The sequence below is a fragment of the Anopheles moucheti genome, chromosome 3 (assembly GCF_943734755.1).
Source record: "Anopheles moucheti chromosome 3, idAnoMoucSN_F20_07, whole genome shotgun sequence".
In the NCBI taxonomy this organism is placed as follows: domain Eukaryota; kingdom Metazoa; phylum Arthropoda; class Insecta; order Diptera; family Culicidae; genus Anopheles; species Anopheles moucheti.
In genome coordinates this window covers 53,098,274-53,118,329 of record NC_069141.1, presented here as the reverse complement: position 1 = coordinate 53,118,329, position 20,056 = coordinate 53,098,274, and the positions used below count along the sequence as shown (strand labels likewise).

General features: G+C 43.6%; 1 protein-coding gene across 5 annotated transcripts in view; it reads right to left on the bottom strand.

Moving 5' to 3' along the window:
* LOC128304119 (uncharacterized) overlaps positions 1-20,056 on the bottom strand; it is a 53,231-nt gene that overhangs the window by 13,171 nt on the left and 20,004 nt on the right. For all 5 annotated transcript variants that reach the window (XM_053041257.1, XM_053041258.1, XM_053041256.1 and 2 more), the window contains 2 exons: positions 3,655-3,878; positions 67-215 (listed from right to left, as the gene is read on the bottom strand). In XM_053041257.1, the coding sequence (XP_052897217.1) occupies positions 67-215; positions 3,655-3,878 (373 nt within the window). The remainder of the gene's footprint in view (positions 1-66; positions 216-3,654; positions 3,879-20,056) is intronic.

Sequence of the window (20,056 nt, the reverse complement as noted above, 5' to 3'; positions counted from 1 at the left end):
ATATCTAGATAATTAATATGATAACTAATTAAAAACCAATGTGTAGTTTATTTAAAGGGTTCTTACCTCGACAAAGAAACGTCGGTTCCCCGGCGTACTGCGTCGGATAGGCTGGTGCCCGATCGCCCGGCAGCATATACGGGCACTTTTGCTCTACGGTTTGACATACGTTTAGACATGGTCGTATTCGTACTCGTTGCGTTTTTCGGCGTGAACTGAAAGGAACGCGTTGGAATAAACAATAGCAATAATTTTACAATTACCGATGATGACGTAACATGTTTACAATAATATTTGTTATTATTATATCATTTTAAGAATTGATTCACAGAGTTAAAATATTCGCCTTCATTAAATTAAAAGTTGACTCTTGATGGAGGCGCCTGGTGGTAGAATACCAAATGGAGGCGCCTGGTTGTTTTTAAATTAAACAATCTTACTCTTAAAGATCCTGCACGATCTTTCACATTCTATGTGGTCATTGTTGACAGTTAAATAATAGCTTGAACCATGCTACCCTGTTATAACATTATTTTAAGAATTGATTCGGTGATTTAAAATATTCACAATCGCCACATTAAAAGTTGCCTCAAGATGGAGGCGCCTGGTTGTTGTTAATTTAAAAGATCTTACTCTCAAAGATCCGGGACGATCATTCTAATTCTGTGTGATCATTGTAGATAGTTAAATGATCGCTTGCACGATGCTGCCCTATGTGAAGATGCAACAGAAAATCGCGAATGTTTTGCCTCGCCCGTTAAATGTAGCGAAACAATCAATTGACGAAAGTATTGAAAATAGTCAATGTTGATTGAATTTCTTTTTAATCTTAATAGATATGTTATACCCTATCGACACAAGTGAAGCACTGTTTTCCCTGCATTGTTAATTGAATGCGAACGCGCTGTTCATGGCAATATCAACATGCCTCCACCGAGATCCCGTTCGTGCAGCGAGCAATAACAACTTTGGCAAACTTTTGTCAAACACTGGGATGGAGGTACCACGATGAAAGCTGACCCGTTTCGTCCTGCTCACATGTCCTCGACAAACAGGAATTTATCAAACAACACGTGCACATGTGACCATCGTGACCGAAGTTGGTCGATGCTACGGCTCCAGCACACTAATGCTTTACTCGAGCGGAAGCTTAATTTTTTGTCGTTAAACAAAGCTTCACCGCTTGGCAGACCGTGGCCGAAAAGGTGGTGGTGACTTATTTTTTTTTGTTACCTCTTCTGCAGTGATAGCCCTCTTTACGTGCTTTTTATTGCAAAACTTGTTCGTTTGTGCGTTTCACGTTCCACACATTGATCGGGTCGTTGGTCTGCCTTGCCATGGAGTGTCCAGTACAGCGCTGAAGATGCTTCGCAGGTCGGTCGGTTATGGGTATCGCTACAGCTGACGGTGAATAATTTATGCGGTACGTAAATTTGTGTCGCTCCTCGTCATCGATCCGATGGAGGCGCCTGGTAGATTGTTAGGAAATTAACCGACGCAAGAAAACTTGCTGTGAACGAATCTGCCTGTTCGATGCTTTGCCTCTTCCGGAAAGTGCATGCAAAGAGTTGTCTGCCTGTAACTTTCGTTGCTATGCCACACTCTTGAGACTGATGCTCATACCAAAATCAATGACCAAACACAGCGTCCCCGAGCATGAAGGTGGAAAAAAACATCATTTAGCGTACCATTCAAGCACGCGAACACATCAGAACCGATGGATGGCAGGCTGTGGCAAGCGGGAAGCAACTTTGAACGATTATAAATTTGTCTCCATCTATTATTCACCGAGCAGCACCGCAGGGCGGACCCCAAATCACGGCCCAGCCCACGGACGCGGAGACTCTATTTGCTATGATGTGCATCCATTTAGCTAATCAATTAGCCTGTCTCTGCCCAGCGATCCATCAGATTTCCTTCCTGCAGCCGACCGGGATTGCTTCGGCGCATGAGAAGCAGCTTGTTACTTGCCTCGGGTTATCCTTGCGAAAAATGCTTATGCAAGCATGGCCTGTGTATGGGTTTCCCTCACGCGCGCCCATTCCAACCGGCCGCGTTACCGGCTCCACCGACTAGGCTTCCTCGGTTCCCAGTTCACTTTGATTGACTGGTTTCGGATGAAGTGCGATGAAGATTTTTCTCTCCGCCAACGAAATCACCAACCGTCCCCACCAGCCAACCCGAACGGGGGAAAGGTTTCGCCTTGCACTTTTGGCTGATTTACGTTGCCTTGCGTCTGCTCAGACCGTTGCCCCGCACGATGTCGGTCGGTGAAAAAGGAAGGCCAGCAAAGAAACACTTCAAAAACTTTGATGGTTACCTTTTCCTTCACCCCCATCTTATTTGCTTCGGCTTACGGGAAGGATGTGGCAGCGTGTGGATGGGAGAAAATTCCCAAATGAAATGGTACAGAATTATTTATTCACGACGCTTCGCCTGCGGGGGTTTTCGGGAGCCTTGCGTTCCTACCGTCGTGTTTGTGCTGTAAGGACGGGTTCTGGCAAGTCATGCCTAACGAATGAACTTCTAACGATTACCCGTAGTGGCTTTTCCGGCCAAACCTAGCTGTAGGTGTAGAAGGCAATAGAATCTCGGGCTGCACCAGATACGTACCAACCGACGGACCGAACCAACCGGACGAATGTGACTCCGGCAAGAGTCTTAAGAGGAAGGCGACCAAAACGGGAGACAATTAAGGGAGACGAACGCCGCGGAACGGTGTGTTGGCGTGCGAGGGTGTGAAAAGTGGCCTCATGGGCGAGAATGTTGATGATAATTTGAGGTAACCATCATCCGTGCCATTTGTCGATTATTTAATGGACCATGGACATCGTTTGGTTGGCAAGCACCGATAGGAAGAAACAGGGGGCATGTTTATGGGTCAGCCCGTTCCAAACGGATTTGTGTGGAAAATAGTCGGTTGTGTTTGAGAGTTCATAAATGAAGCTGGAGAAAAGACCGTTTTTGAAGATCTCGTCACTATTTATGTGATGCAAAATTTGAACCGTAAATTTTCTTCCGAACTTAGTGGAGCACCAAACCCTGCCGACTTGGGTATACAAGTAAGTTTATAGTTTTTCACATTCCGGTACGTTAGGAGCAGGCTTGTCAGATCTTTTTGTTTCCGAAATATTTGGCAATTTTTGTTAAGTTCGTGTATCGTGATAAAAGGTTGCAAGATGTTTTTTTTTAACATCATTACCAATGTTAATACATGTGCCACTAAGGCAAACAATATTTAGATTTCAGAATGGGCATTTTTCATACATTTAAACAAACGTATGCCAATCCAGGTAATAAAGCTTAATTGACAACAACGTGAATTATTCACACAAAACAAAGAAACTCAGGTGATTTGACAGATGTCAAATGACATAATCATTATGATATGATGTCTTTTCAAATGATTCATTCTTGAGTTGAAGTTATATAATTAATTCATTGTATTAAAATTTAATTTATTAATGAAGTGACCCGATTTTTTAAACAACTTTTTCTAAAAAATTTGGGCAATCTTTTCGGAAAAAGCTTTAAAACAGCCGTTAATGGTAACGATTAATAAATTGTGTGGATTGAACCCACTGGAAACATATTTGTACACCCAATCACACTTCCAAGGGCATACAATGCCAATATACCACGGAATCGACTTACCTTTTTACAGTGATTGATATATTTTTTACTAGTTGCTGCTTGTTTGCATCGTTCATGTTCGGTTCAGTCTGCTTGTTCGCGGCGTCCCCAAAGATGGCATTCGATTTCCCCTGGGTAGCACGGTCACTGTCTCGATTACCGGTTTTATTGTTAACACTTTTGATGTCGTCCCTCGACGTGAAGTACGGTATAAAAACACTGCAGCCCCACCTTCGATATGCCTCCTGGAATGGGAAGGATGCAAAGAGACAACAACGTTACAAAAGCGTTACCATTCGCATACATTTGATTCGCTTAACACTATCCCGCGAGAGGGTTTCTCCACGGTGTTGATAATTAAATTAGCTACAGCGACGTAAGTGAAGTAAAGGCAGACCGTGTTGTTTGTTTTACAAGTATCGGTCAGCATATTGCATTTAAAATTATCACTTAATCCTTTCAACAGCTACAGATAATTAAAGCGACCCAATAGTCCACCTTCTCCGTTAATATTGCACAGGGTGTTTTTTGTTGCTTTTTTAATTCCGAGTTAGTTAAACCAGAAGCCACTTGGTTCTAATCACTTGCCCGTTTACTAGCCAGCCAATCTTGCTCGGAATACCGTGTACCGTTGCAGAAACATCCCTTGCAAAGTACTTAAAGAAAGCACCAGTCGAACATGGGCCGCCGAGCATAAGTTTCGGTCATTAAAGTTGTCGGAAACGCTACTTCACAGAATAATAGCCGATAAAAAAAAAAAGATCCGAAACGAATAATAAAAGAACAGAGAAAAAAAACCTCATAAAGCTGTCCGGCTGGAACGGTGAAACGCTTAAACTCAAAACAACCCTTACACGCACACAGAAACACACGCCACCGCCACGGTAGGGAATGGTACGGTATTGTCCAGCTTGGAAGGTGCTTAGAAATGAACAAGCCGAAAAGTCAACGAAAAGAAAGGAAAGTCAGGAAAGTTTTACTCTCGTTCTGGCGTCGTTCCAGGATTTCCGCTTTCGCATGCCGAGCTTTCTCGGACGCTAAAGTTCGCTGCTAGCTAGCACGCAATCAACTCGACTTGTAATACGCATAATGAAGTTGCGAATGTTTGTGTGTGTGTGTGTGTGTGTGTGTGTGTATATACATGGTCAAATGGGTGTGTATGTGTGCGTTTGTATTTAGTGGTGATGCTGTAAAGCAATGGCTTTACTTCCTTTAATTGCGGGGTTGTGTCGATTTGTGAGGCAGAACGCTTAACTGCCAAGACGTGGTATCGGTCGGTGATGAATAGGACTCTGACATTTGGCTGTGCGATGTGAGGTTTAGCTTTTTATCTTTAAGTCAACCATTTACCAAACTCGAGGTTCCTCTGGACCCGATGAAGACAAAATGTGCTAAATAGTAAACTTTTTATTTGATACAATTTTGTGAGCATTACCTTACTTTACTAGTGTTTTAAATTGATTACGTAAGAGATTGCATATTAAAATGTTTCGTTGGAGTATAAAACAATCTTGAATCTATTTCAACGCTGTGAGGGTTAATTAGCCTTCAGTCAAATAAAGCTCAATGTGGCAGTTTGGCCAAGCCTTACGTTTGCCATTTTCAGTCGATTGCAATAGCGAAACAACAAAAGCTGTAAGTTGTGTTGCAAAATGAGCAACCCGGGTTACATCAATATCGCAAGCTTGCAAACAGAAAACCCCGAGAACGTACGTGTGCGTATTAGCGCAGGAAAGCGAAAGGAATGCTCCCGTCCGAACGCACAAGTAGGGCCCATAAATAGCAAAATGCTAAATCTTATCTCTCCATACAACACGGATCAATCTATGCCAGTTGGCTATGGCTGGTTTGCGAGCATTATTTGCCACGAGTCCGAGGCATCCCAAACGGCACGCTTCGCTAATATGCGGCACCGGGCGCATACGAGCACGGTGCCGCGTACAGTGCCATCGCACAGCACACACAGCCCGCCTGCGAGCTGCTGCCGAGAGCTGTTACGTAACGTGGTCGTCCGTTTTCCCCGGGATCAGACCCCGCCGTGAATGGTTTCGGGGCTCAATTTTCGCATGCGGCGGTGATTCCTCCGCTAAAAGATTAGAGGATGGCAAGGGGACGGGCCCTTTCCGCTACACTCCCCGGGTACCGAGCGAGAGCGGCGAGAAGGGCACGAAGATAGAGCGCAGGTGGAAAGCGAACATCCTCACCACAAATGCATTGAGATCGTCACAAAAGTAACTGGTTCGTACAGTGCATCCTTTCGAGCAGCGATAAGAAAAGCCCGAAAAAGCAAGCATTTGGGGTGGAACAACGGGGACGTGGGCAAACCGCAACGCGCGAGGGGGCGAAGGGATGGCTGTACTTCGCCAAGGATGCCGATTGTCAGTGACACGATTGCATGCCTGTTGTGAACAAATTTGAATCAACCAATACCCAGCAGAGACAGGACCACCTGCTTCTGTTGCACCACCACCCCCCACACGCGCCCTTGCCCACGGGACGCCGTCTACAGATATTCACTCCCATAATAATGTGAGCCCGCTTGTGCCAGCATGAGCCCTACTGTCTTCTCTCCTTCCCTTTCGCTCTCTTGCTCTCTCTTGCGCTAGCGCCGTCCTGCTCATACTCGAACTCCCCGAGCGACGCTTCCATTCGGACACAAGCTCGCACAGTTTCGCAAAATTAACCTCACAAATACTCTGCATTGCTGTGCGTCCTCCCACGGCTATGTCGGTACAAATCGAACACTCACCCATCCACCCCCCCTCGGTCCGACCCGCCCGACCGACCGACCGACCGAAAGGTCCTGGCGCATTCCATCACACCAATACACTGGCGCGGACGGTTGGCCTGCTTCGTTCGTTCCGATTAGCTCACACGGAACACGGAGCACGAAGTGTTATTGGAGCGATTTTTGGATGAAAAATTACTTCACCCCGAATGGTGGCCGTATCAAGGACGGTGCTTGTTGGCCTGTGAGCAGTGTGTGTGTGGGTGTGTGTGTGGTTGTGTTGGTGACCATTTTTGTGGTACCTGATTCGGTACCGCGGCAGCTGTAAGAGAGCAACCGACTCCCCACACACGCGAGAACGCGTGAGAGCTTTTACATGTTGAGAAGCAAAAGCTGCTCGTCCTTAGTTAGACACCCGTACCCACACACACACATGTGCATACCCGTATGTTGGTAGTGTAAGTTTTAGAGCGAGCTTAAATTAGGTGAAATACAAAGTGGATATAACAAAAAAAAAACAACACACATCTACACTGTGGGCCACGTTTCTAGTGCCTTATGAGCGGTGCTGGATTCTTCGCTGGATCTGCCGAAAACTTCATCCATTACGTTACGCTGGTTGGGACAAGGTAGCGGTAATTTGGTTTGGTAAGAGTGATTAAAAATATTGCCAATTTTTCCGATTTTTTAATGAGCTTCAATTTTTTTGAGATATTATAATAATAGAACGCTCTTTATATATTTAGTAAGTGCCTTTTGCAAGATTTATCGACTATTGTAACACAATTCATAGATACGAGTAGGAGTTATTTTAGTTTTTGATTCTGATGGACTCGTCTCTTTAGCTCATATTAACATTTTGATTAACATTTGACATTTTGGATGGTTTGTGTGCTTATATTTGCCACTAAGCGCTTCGATTGTGTCTGAAACAATGTATGAAAACAATGAATTTTCTGTTAAATTTTTAGTAACATCCAGTGTGCTCCACATCCCATGATAAACACCGCACAAATCATCAATGAAGCAAAAGCTCCACAGCGCAAGCTAATACATCAAGCGAGCAAAGAAGACAGAAAAGAACAACAATCCAGCACACAGTCAAAGGACTTGACACACTGTAAATGATGATTTGAGCAAAACGCACACTAACGCAGCCCCATTGCACTCGCACCACTCACTCACACATTCGGGCGATTGGCCCAATATGCTCTCCGAAAACGGTGGTAGGGTAGCAAACCATGGCAAAACGGCAAAAGCCCAAACGCTCCGTGCCTTGTGCGCATAGTTTCAGCACAGTCAGCACCAACACAGCTGAGGCGAGAGGATGCTTACCATCGCACTGTCATATAATCTGGCGAGTGCGTAGCAGGTTCGGGTGTCTCCATTGAAGATACGGCGTGAAAATCAATTGCGCTCGGTTAAGGTAAGCGCTCGCTAGATGTAGGGGTGGGTGAGCCCAAATCAGTCCAACAGTTTCGGGCAGATAGCAAGCACTAGTGAGCTATCAGATAATAGTAGCTTAAGGGTATACTTATTGAAACTGGAACTTATGTTGTGTTTTTCTTTCTTTTCCATGGACTCACACCGCACCGCGTAGAAGATACAAAATTCTGCACGATTCGTACCTATTCTTCTCTGCCACTAGTCGGTGACTCATCGGTAACTCATGGCGGTACTCATAACCACGGAACTACCAAGTCTACCATGGCTATAGCTAGGAAAACATATTGCCGTATAAAGTGTAGATAGAATACAAGGAAATGGAGATCGTGTAATTCGCCAATTCCACCAATTCCACTAGAAAGCAGCTCCGTGTAGCAATGGTGGATGGATGGAGAGCAAAGAACAAAAAATGGTACATCGCTTCGCTAGAGCCTTGCGCAAGAAGAAAAAAATGCTGCTCTCGAGCAGTGTGCAGCTCACAACTCGTCACATTCGTTCAGAAGGCACTTGTGCTGCACTATGTTACGTGTGGTCAAGTGCACGTGAAGCCACTCTAGCTTATGGTTGTGAACCAGCGTGTACCGAAGAGCTGAGGCGCAGAGCAAAAAGGCAATAGAGAAGAGCTCTACGGCTACTACCACAATTGAAAGGGTATGCACTTTTGGGTTGGATTTAACTATTTTATTGAACATATATTTCATTCGTAAGGCATTTTCACTGGAATTGAGGAGAAGTGGTTGTTTTGTAAATTCTCGGTACGTACGAATAATTGATTGTATCGATTGAGAATCAAAAACAGGCTTCGGTCAGGATTATGATATGGATCAAATTGGATTGATTTATAGTTATGTTTTTCATATCATCCAGCTCTGATAACAAATCCAACAAATTAAAACTTTGATTTATCTGGTTACAGAGAACGAGGCTGTCAACGTTTGTAGACAGTTGTAAAAAAATACACATTTTTTTAGAAAACGTTAAACCAACGCTAATCTTTGATGAATGGACAGATTTAGAAATTTAGAAAATTTATTTACTATTTTTCTTATATTTGTGAGCAGTGGTATATTAAACTAAAAATTAAGAAAAATGTTTTTGAAAAATGTACCGTAAAGATGATTAAATGCCATTATGGGAGTTTAGTAGAGTTGCGTCGTCTGATTAGCATCACATATTAATGTGACGTGTGTACCTTTATGTTGTGAAGAGATATTGTGTGAAAGTTTGCGAACTTGATTATCATTAAAGTATTTGATAATCTTCTAATTTACAGGATCTAATAATTTGCAGGAAACAGGTACATAGGCTCCTAGATGGCAGATTGATTTTGATAAGACATATTTGGTATTTATTGTAAATGCGGAGCAAACCCTGATCGTATAAATACCTAACATGAAGGATCGGAGGTTAAAATGGATGCTACAATTAATCTGATCATTAGATCTTTGGATTTTTTCTGCTGCCATAATGCGTTTTTTAGAGGCTATTAATTTGTTGTAAAGACGAAAGTTTTTCTTCTACTTTTATACCAATACAACAACCTTAGGTTATCCTGGCCTGACATTTCTGGATTTCCTTGACTTGACTGAATTTATCCGTAGCTGGATAATAAGTCCTGCGTACAAAGGATGTGCCCAGTTGGGATTTTGAACCACTGCTGTCATGTGTGAAGACTTACGCCACTACAATGGACCGCTACCAGATCTTATTTTCGAGAGATGCAATTTAACAAAACAGAATGAATCGTTGTACTTAATTAGTAAAAAAATAGTTTCAGCAAGTATTTCAGCAAGTAGCATTGGCAAATTGACAGCAAATTGAAACGTGTTTGAAAGATTGTTCTCAAAATTGTAAGAAATGATTCAGCACCAACCAGGACGTTGGGACAAGAAGCTGATGTACATTACCACAAATTACAGAAGAGGCAGACTACTAAATCTTATTTCAGATTTTTTTTCTTAAAGAAAAATATCAAAGCTCTCTGCTCATCGGTTTAAATGATCGGTTCAGTTGTGCTGTTAAAAAGAATATAAACCAAAAAAGAGGACAGATTTTCCAGACCTTTTGTGTCGCGAGATATTATATTGAAACATCTTCTGCAAACTCTAATTCGTCCACAAAATTCGAAATTCAATGACATCAGCATCTTAGATCTGATACTAATTCACAGGACAGTACAAAGCCGTACGAAGTTATGTTATGCCGTACGAATTCAATTGATTTAAAATTTGCAACTGACCTGAGCCATCCTAGACTGACAATTCGGCGATGGATGGCGCTAAAAGACATCGAAGACAAAGCTACCTGTGCTTTCGATCTGTTTTCCTGACCATGTATACCCTCATATTCATTTCAAAAACCATTAAAACCAAAAAAGTATACTAGAACACCTCAAAATTAAAAGATAACCAGTATCATTTGCAGCAAGAAACTCATTTAAACGACCGTAAACATAATTTTATTGAGCGGCACTTGATGCTTCATATTTGAACTAAATTTAAAATATTTTGTCATTGTCTCCATCAACGATAACCATCAATAAAATTTTGAAATATCTCAAAAAAAATTTCTGCTTTATTTTTCTTTTCAAATTTCGTTTCTCTTCCATCTGTGGCACACCTGAGTCGCCCGCACGAAATCAGTACGGGCGAAAAATCGTCCCAATCCACTAAAAACAATACAACTCTCTGACAATACGCGTAGCACAGTTCCGGATGCGAGAACGGGCCGAGTGTACCATCATCATTATTTGCCTGTTTCTTCATGTGGAACAAACATCGGAAAAGCCTTCTGCCGGAGATCAAGTGGGATAGGTGAGTGTGATCCTTCCTGCGTCTCGGACGAACATAAATTATTTAAATCACCTCCACAGGCTCGTGGCAGCTGCGGGAAAGACAACAGGGGGTGAGGGGTTTCGGTGGCAGAGGCAATTAAAGAGAGGGTTTGAAAAAATCACAACCCTGGAAAAAGGTGATGGTACCATATTATCCGTTGCAAAATTGGTGTGGCTTATTTGCATAGGCAGCCCATTTAAAAAAGTGGGTTTTTAAGGTAGCGCAACGTACATATTTACACGTCGTGCACACAGTGCGAGTTGCTTTGGACAGCCAAGTTAATTTGACGCCTATATTTCTTAAACAAACACACCATTACGGCGACCCATGAAGCGGAGGCACGTATTGCATATCGCACCGCTCCATGCCGCGGTCAGCAACATTACCACGAATGCAATTTTTACGGTCACCGCCAGCTAGAAATCGACAACAATCGTACGAGTGCCCAAGCAAAAGCCATTAAAAACGATAAACACTAACCGGAGCTAATTTGCGGTGAGAGAAAATTTCGCTCAAAAACTTTACGACGCGTCGCTTTGCTTCGGTGACTCTTTTTTTATTGCTTTGTTGAGTGTATACATATCCTTCCGTGGTTCTTGGTTGGCACTTAGCGGCCAAGAAATAAGTCAAAAGAAGGTCAGGGAAACGTCCCGCAGTCCGCGGTCTTGTTACTGGCGAGCGATGATTTATGTGTGCATTGGCTTGAATGGCAGATCATCATCGATCGCGGTCCAGTAATGATTGCACGCTCTCGCATACATTGTTGCGTGTGTTGGTTTGTCTGTGTGTGTGTGCGTGGTGGAAAAAGAATTGCCAATTTTATTTGAGCAGCCGAGCGTGTTCGAATGCATTGTACGAAAACCGTACCGTACCGCAACGGTGAGGAAAATAATCAATCAATCCACTCGATTTGTTTTCAGGTTTTGAAAACCATAACAAACTACAATAATCGTGTAAGGGGTACTTCGGTACGAACTTTTTAATGAAGTTATCTGTAATGGTCTGTAATTGGCTTTGGGGAACGGTTTCTCGATGTTTTCGATGCTTTACTAGTAAAACAGATTTTAAAATGAAAATAAAGCATGGAAAGTACGTTTTCATGAAGATAAAATTGCTTTTTATAAGCTGTTTTACTAATATTTAAATAAAAAACATTTCCAAAAGTGGAGAAAAAAGGCACACAATTTAAACTAATGTTGTTCAGAAATAATTTTAAAAACAAAACAATTCGAGTCTTAGATTTATGAAAGAATCTTATACGTATGTGACAATACTTTCGAGCAATAGCAGTGCTAGAACACTCTCTAAAATAAAACTTCTTCCGAGCAACATTTTGAAAGTCGCCGCAAATGCAATGCAACACTGCAACTTGCAGTTGTGCAGGATTCAGCATGTCATATTTTGCAACATGTTTCTTTTGTAGTTTTAGGTTATTTTTTGTGCACTCTGTCCTCTTCACGATTCGATTTTTCTCCTCCGAAAGTGGTACTGCTGCACCAGTCTTATTCAATTTCTTATTTACCCCCTCCCCCCCCATTTCGTACCTTGGCCTCCTTCCGACCGTAACCCGCAGTCGAAGTGGTTTGATTTATGTACATGTCACAAACAATGCCCGATCTTGCCGGGGTGGAAGACGAAGAAGCGGAGCGCTATTGTGTGTCCCACTCGCACTCGTTGTCTGTAGTGCTTCTTCGGTGGGTTCCATCTTTTAAGACACCCAAGGAGGTGTCTTCGTGTCTTCGGATTCAATTCCACCGCTCGGCAAGTCGTGGCCTTCATTTTGGGTGAAACGTTTTTCCTTCCACAGTTGCCCAGCGTTCGATGTTCGTCTCCAAGGTTTTCCCCATTTCGATTTGCTTTTCCAGAGAGCTGCGTGTTCCGTGTCTCCCACGCGTGGATTCCTTCTGCTTTCAGCACTGACCCAGATAGCGCTGGGAAGGCACGTTGCAGGCACACCGCACCATCGGTGCACCATCATCCGTTTCTTCCACGCAGCGTAAAAAGCCTCGAATGTATGGTCTTTACGTGATCACTCGTTGTCACGCTTCGTCTTTCGCACGCCGTTGTTCGGTGCAAAAGGGCGAACTTGGCAAAGTGCAACAAAGTTTTACCACACTGAGTGAGCCGAACCCCGGACCGTTGTGTTGGCAGTTTGGATGAAAACGGGACAGTGAAGCGGGTGAGGAAGGGGCGGGAAAAACGGGGTCCCACCCGTTTTCCCGTTGATGAGAAGATACAAACAACGGACAAACGGGAAAGCATTTCCCGGACCGCCATAATGTCCACGAGCGGGAAAGAATGCAAAGCTCATCGTTAGAACTCACACGCGTACCGCATACACCAACACCGCCAACCAACGAAGCACCCAATTGCAACGGAAGGCGACCATCGAACAATCCCAGTTCCAATGGAGAAGGGCAGAGAAGGGAGCAGGAGAGCACAACACAAAAAAACCGCAGAGTGTTCATTCTTCATTCTGTTCCCGAATCCTCCCGCAGCTTCCCTTTTGGGCAGAATCCCCCTACTCCCGATTTACAGCCGTTCCGCCGTTGCAACAAAGTTGAGTGGTGTGACCTAGATTTTCGGAACAACTCATCGCACATCGTCCGAGTTCACGTTCCGTGCCGCTCGTTGGCTCCACCGTGCCGCCCGTCCCAGCCTGCCAAGGAAAGTGTTTTCTTCCGTGCCCGGTGCTGATAGAAGAGCTCGCAGTGGCACGATAGCGAGTGGCGTTAGCGCCACAGTCACAAGGCGGCATGAGCGCAACGGGAGCGGGGTTGAGAAAACACGAAAGAATCGAAACGGAGCACAAGCTTGGTTCGGTTTTAACCACCCGTGTGTGTGTGTCCCGGGGCCCCAAACCACTCGAATGCGAGCGCCAGCCGCTCGAGTGGAAGAAATTATTATCGAAAATATTTATTCAATGCACCGGAACCAACGGAGAAAATGCACGCTTTAAAAGAGTCGATCCGCCCCGATCCGCGCAATGGTTGTTTCCTTCCGCCCGCTCCCATACACAGCGATCGGGGCCGTGTGTGTAGGGCCAGACAACCGAGCAAATGCATCACGCGATGTACGCGAACAACGCGTTTCACTACTCTGAGCTGAACAAAAAATAAATCGGATACAATGGCGACAAAAACAACTTAAAATAAATAAAACCACACGAGAAGAAAACAGGCAGAAACCCTTTTAGCGGCGAGCGTGTGTGTGTGTTTTTTTCTGTATTTGGTTGCAAAAACTCGAACGCCATCTTGTACAGCCAAAAATTCTTACCCAACTAAACTGTTCGTAATGGATTCCTAGCCGGGTTTCATTTTTTTGTTTTTGAAAATACCACATCATCGGCTTCATGCCACCTGGTTTGCGGTTAGTTATGGGAAGTTTTCACGTGCCCGGCATGCACAAGATGTGTCAATCAGTGCAGTCGTTTTTTTTTTCGCTCAACCGTACGAAACGGGGTCGCGTGAAAAGAGATCGTCTACTAAGGAGATTTGGGTAGGTGCAAATTGTGTTTTGCACGCGAACGCGTGTGCATCCATGGTTTGATGATGGATGATGCGATTCGGTTGTATTGCATCCATGCCGAATCGATCGATGGATGGACAATTAAGTTTATGTGGTATGTGTATGCGTGGGGATGATGATTTCAGTGTGGTGACGATCCAGTTAGCGCGATAATGTGAGTGATTAGGGAGCAAGTGTGCGTTTGTCGTTGGAATGGTGTAGCTTGAGCAGTGTTGATTACATAAATTGTGTTGTGGATTGTTGATTAGTGAATCATATTTAAGTATTATTATTTTTTTCATTCTGCGTGCTGAATAAAGTTTATCCCAAGCAATGAAATATAAAGTTGTTGCCGCTATAATGTGCCTCTTGCACATGAAATTTTGTGAAAATATCATCAATTTTTCACAGCGTGCATTAATTTTTGCCAGGGTGAATCAATATTTGTATGTAGGTCATCAAAGGATGTGAGATGAAATTATATTTCCCTTGCTTTTTGTAGTTTGTAATACTTGTACAGTTAGATGCAATAAAATAAATTCTAGCAAAAGAAGGAAATTTATAGCATAGGTTCTATTTAACTCTTTGAATTTACTATGTACATTGTGCATGGTTCATTGTACTTAAATTTACGCATTTAGACCTTTTTTTATTAATTATAATATCATGATTTAACTATCCATAACCCACATTAAATTGTATTAAACTCACCGCATTATATGCAATTAATTATCAATCCAAAATCGTTTGTATTAGTGAACAGATAGGAAACAAAATGTGGTGGCTTAGAAATAATAATTGATGCACACTATCAAACATTGATATTCGTTGCCAAAAATTAGTGTCCAACGAGACAAAATGTTGCGGCAACGTCTGGTAGTTGAACTAGCATATGATGTAGCATGTGTTGTCAAGGTGGTGTATAGTTAGCAGTGTCAGTCAAGACAGAACCGGTCCAAAATTTTATTCAGACCAAGTTCTCTTACTCAAGACTGACTATTCAAATAATTTGTCCATATAAATATAATAAAAAACCCAGACATTCCAGGCCTCGTCTTATTTAATTTTTTATGATTCAATTTCCAGGCCATGCATAGTTTTCTTTAAGTGGTTATTGAGACCATTGACGAAAAAGAAAAATAAGCATATTATATATAGTGTAATTGATTCGTCTAAAATCTACTATTTTGCGCATAAATTATTGTTTTATTGTAGCGTATTTTAAAACTGCTTTTATCTTTTAAGAGCAGCCTTTCATTCACCCTCGCAGGAAGTGTTCGTAAAGCACCATAGTGCCAACGGTGTACGTGATGCGGTTGGAATCTGTCACCCCAGGTTCGATGTGCATCCATCCAGTCGCGGGATTTCGCACCGAAATAGCATTTATCATCATGGCAATGATGTGAGTCAAAAGTCGATTCCTGCCCCATCAGCTCCCGTGTCTCAACCTCAGCAACGGCCCCGGGGGATGTTCCGGCCGATCGTTATAAACTTATTCGCCCTCGTTCGTCTCGCTAGTGATTCATGGTTGGCGGAATGTTTCAATGTTGATTGATGTGGTTCCTGTGCCGTGCTGGCAAGCGAAGGTCAACGTCGGGCGTGGGTTAATGAGCGGAGCCGCATGACCGGTTGGTGTGGTTAAAAATTGTACTTAAACTGAACCGAGCCGTATCGTGCCGGTGTACGATCGTGCGGTGCATTCGAACAGACGCTTTCCCATTTCCTTCATCTGGTCTCGGCTCTAGAGCGCAGTCGATGTTTGTGCACTGCCGTGTTTCGATACGGCCGAAAAGGAAATCTTAACCTCGATTCATTGACAAGTTTTAAATGAGTTACCGGTTTGCTAATTGGCTGTACTACGTGTCGAGTACTGTTGGCGTGGTTTTGTGGCGGAATAAGAATTGCAGATTGCAGGGTGCATTGTTGTTTGCTTGCACCATTCTACCTACCATTCGCTAATGATTATGCTACTCGTATTCCTACTTCAATCAACCGTAAATCGTTTAACAAACAAGCAAGCGACGAAAGTGGATTTTGTGGAAGTTACCATTAGTTCACGAAGGAATTTTTATGTTTCATAAGTGTAAAGCCACTTATGTTTCGTAAGTGTGTAAGCTCATTTTATAAAACTCATTTCCACCTGCCGATAACTAATGATGGGTTCACCTTTGATCTTTAGCGTAACTCGTTGCAGGGAGAAATTTTACAACCAGCGAAAAACTTCCAATAACATTGCGCAACAAAAACCGACCTCCAGCCAACAGTCGTAAAGATGATTGTAAACATCGATCCATGGTATTGTTAACACTTTGCCTTTAATTAGTGACATATGGCGTGACGCGATGACACATTTTGCTCTTTTACTATCGATGCTTCACCGGGGCAAAGTTGTGCTTCGGGCAACGTGTTGGCGTTTTTTTTTTGGTTCTGTTTCGTTTCATTGCTCATTCCATATCCTGCCCATTCCCGTCTTTCATTGATTTTTCACCCAATGTGTGTGTGTGCGTGCGCGAACGAGCGAGGTCATAGCAATCCGATCAAGCGGCACGGACCACTTCTGGGAAAACTGATACCAGGAAGCTTCCTTTCTCTCTGTGTGTGTGCGTTTTTTTTCTCTTTGTTTTCCACCCACCCTAAGGTGTTTCCATGGTGCACAGTTGTATGCATGGGTCGGTGTTCATGCATCGCCGTTGATACCGGTACCATCTATGCCGGCTGCTTTTATGAGGTCATAACAAGATTTATGTGAAATCAATGCCCTCTAAAGTGGGCGGGATGTTTTTGCTCCAATTTGGAAGCTTCCTTATTCCGTTTGACAAAACGGATACGGGAGCACGGAGGGGGAGCAAGTAAGTGGGTGGCGAGAATCCTCTTTGCACTGACAAGATATCGTCATTTGTTTTGTACGTTGTCAATTGATCCAATTTGCTGCAACGGTGCTATCGCAAACGTACCGCACGAAATCCAGTTAAGCATGCGTTTAGTACGGTGGTATTGATTTTTCGACGGAATCAACCATTTTCCTTTGGCTGTCGATTACTATTAAACTTTCAGTGCAAATTGTTTCCAAACCACAGGTAACTCACCACGTCAGCGGTAGATTCGAATTTTTTTTTAAAGAATGGGCTCAACTTATTTTTGATTCGAAGCTAAAATTACCCTGATTGCAATACATGCAATAGTTTCCATTGATTCAATAGCTACTGCATAGGTATTGCAAGGAATAATTTAATTACGCTCATTTGTCCATTCCGCGTAATTGTACAAGAATTCTAATTATAATTCTAATTGCGTGAATAACAAAATGTTATAGTTAAGTTAACACTGCATTGTGGCAACACTTTCAGTAAATAATAATACGCAACTAAAGTTAGAAAAAGGAACACAGACTCATTCGGCCACACGAGCTACCAGGCGCCTCCATTTGAACAAAATACCAGGCGCCTCCATAAGATTAAATGTCTAATGAAACAACAATCAAATAGCTGTCTGTTATTGTTTCGCTAGCGCAACTGTACCTCCGGGGCGAAAGGTAAAACTAGGCAAACTCTCACCGGCCCAGCATTCATTAAGTGGCGTTCGTGGCACGTGGGCCACGAACCGACCACCCTAATGCAATGTCTTATTAAGCATTAATGTATGATTCGCTAATATATCGCAGCTAATTGAAAGCCTTCACCGGCGGCTGCAGCCATGCCACAGATTCCACTGTGGAGGTTTTGTGCTAAAGCAGCAGGCAGGGGGCACTATGCCGACGGTCGGGAAGGGAGCAATTGTTTGTGTGTGAAGGGCTAATTGAATCAGCTGACCTCGTTGCTACGCCGTGGTCGATGAGATTGTCGGCGCTTATTTTGCCCCAGAGCACGACGAAGCAACGCAGCAACAGCGGTGGCAACACCAATCGCAGTGGAAACACCACCCACCCAAAAAGGCTCCCCTCACGAAGTGGCATCATTGTCAAATCTATTATTAAAATCAATTTCCCACTGCTTTTGGGAAGGGCACGCTCGGGTTGATCGGTCGGAACAGCATGACACATTGGTGTGGAAACGGTGTTGCAATATTGAAACAATGTTACAGCGTTCCCATGAGGTCTAACACTTGCATGGGCTGTGGTAACCGGTGTGTGTTAGTTTTAGCGAAAGGGTTTCGTTCACTGATTGACACACCAACAGGATCATGAGGCTACTAAAAAAAAAGAAACTTTATTTTATTGTATAAAGAAGATTTGTTTTACTTCTTTTGAGCAAAAAGAAACAAAAGTATCATCATTCCGTTTGTTTCTATTTCCTAGCTTTGCAAGTGCTGTGACATATTATCCAAAGCAGCGGAAAGCATGACGCAACCATTTGTAGGTTGATTCCAGTTTAGCTATAACAATTCATTGTAACCACCACCACAATCATCATCATCACCATCATCATCGTCATGCCGTAATCATTTCAGGCGTTTCAACACGGGTTGAGGTTGAGGACAGTTTAGGCGAGGCATGGTTTGACTAATAGTTTTAATTGTTTCTACTTCAAACACTCCGCCAAAACGCTCGGCAAAATGGGCCAAGCTCACATACATAGCACACAACCAGGAGGTGGCTGGTCGAGTCAACAGTAGAGTGCGGAAAGCAGGATCTTAGGTACCGTTGAAACTTTAACAGTAATTACACTCGCTCGCTCGTTGTTGAAGCCGTTACGAGAAGGCTCTCTAATGGGAAGGCTCGCAGCTGCCCCTTGAAGATATGATAATTTTCCCAAGAGATAGTATCCCCCCGGTTGCCAGCTCAAACTCGAACCCTTCGTCACTACCGCGTTCGTTATGCTGCAACATTCGGGCACTGGAGCTGCGATTAAGCATAATTTTTCATTTTATCTGCATTGCGCTAATTTTTGGAATGCTGTAGCACGGGACCTATGAACCGTTTACATACATTCGGTTTGTCCCAGTTTCGGGTGAACTCTCGGTGGCTCACGGTGGTCTCGGAAGGTTGGACAGCGATGGTCGTTTCGATCCGAGCCACCGAATGGCACCGCATCCGCATCAAGCATTCCTTCCAGACGGTGGAAGGAGTTCGCGGTTAGCATTTCCATGGTCAGACCGGTGATGCCGTTGCCCATCCTTCTCATGCTGGAACGTCCTTGTGCTTTTGCTCATTTCCGGTGAGCATAGTTCTTGCCACTCCGTCCCGGTGGAAGGGACAGTTTGATGGTTCGCAAAAAAAGAGCAAACAAAAAATAAACAAAAGTGAACCAAGCTTCAGAAATGGATTGCTCGGGCAAAGTGAATGGGGCTCGAAATGGAATTGAGAAGCGGAAAAAAAAATCCATACTAGCCCTGCAAAGGGACAGGAAGATGTGCGTTTTCACCCGTCATCATCATCTGTATCAATGCAGCATCCTATTCGCACACATACGTACATTTCGTGCGCTCAAAGCGGGTTGTCCTCATTACCACGCTTGCACGGCGATCACGGCAGCGGAAACAGTTGCTGCAGGACGCAAACAGGGATGGATGGAGGGAAAGACAACAATGTAGGATAGCGTTGCTGGACCGATTATCCCTTTTGCGAGCGTTTCATCGTCAATCCCTTAACCTTCCCATTCACCCCGCACCCCGACAAATCAACTTTGGCCAGGACGGAAAAGCCAATCGTTCCTAGACCGAGGATGCTCTCATGTGGAAAATGTATAAAACACAGATACACACACCCTGGCACACATACAGCATGGGCAAGAACCATGGTAACATCAGGGCGGATGGATGATGAGAGCGATAAAGATTATGGTTGGCAGTGAAGCAAAAGTTTGTCTAATTCGCCAGAACACGCTTGGCATGTGGAAGCGATGGTTCGCATCGGTTTGCTACAATCGACGAACAATGAAGAGAAAATGACCAAGAACTGAAGAACAATAAC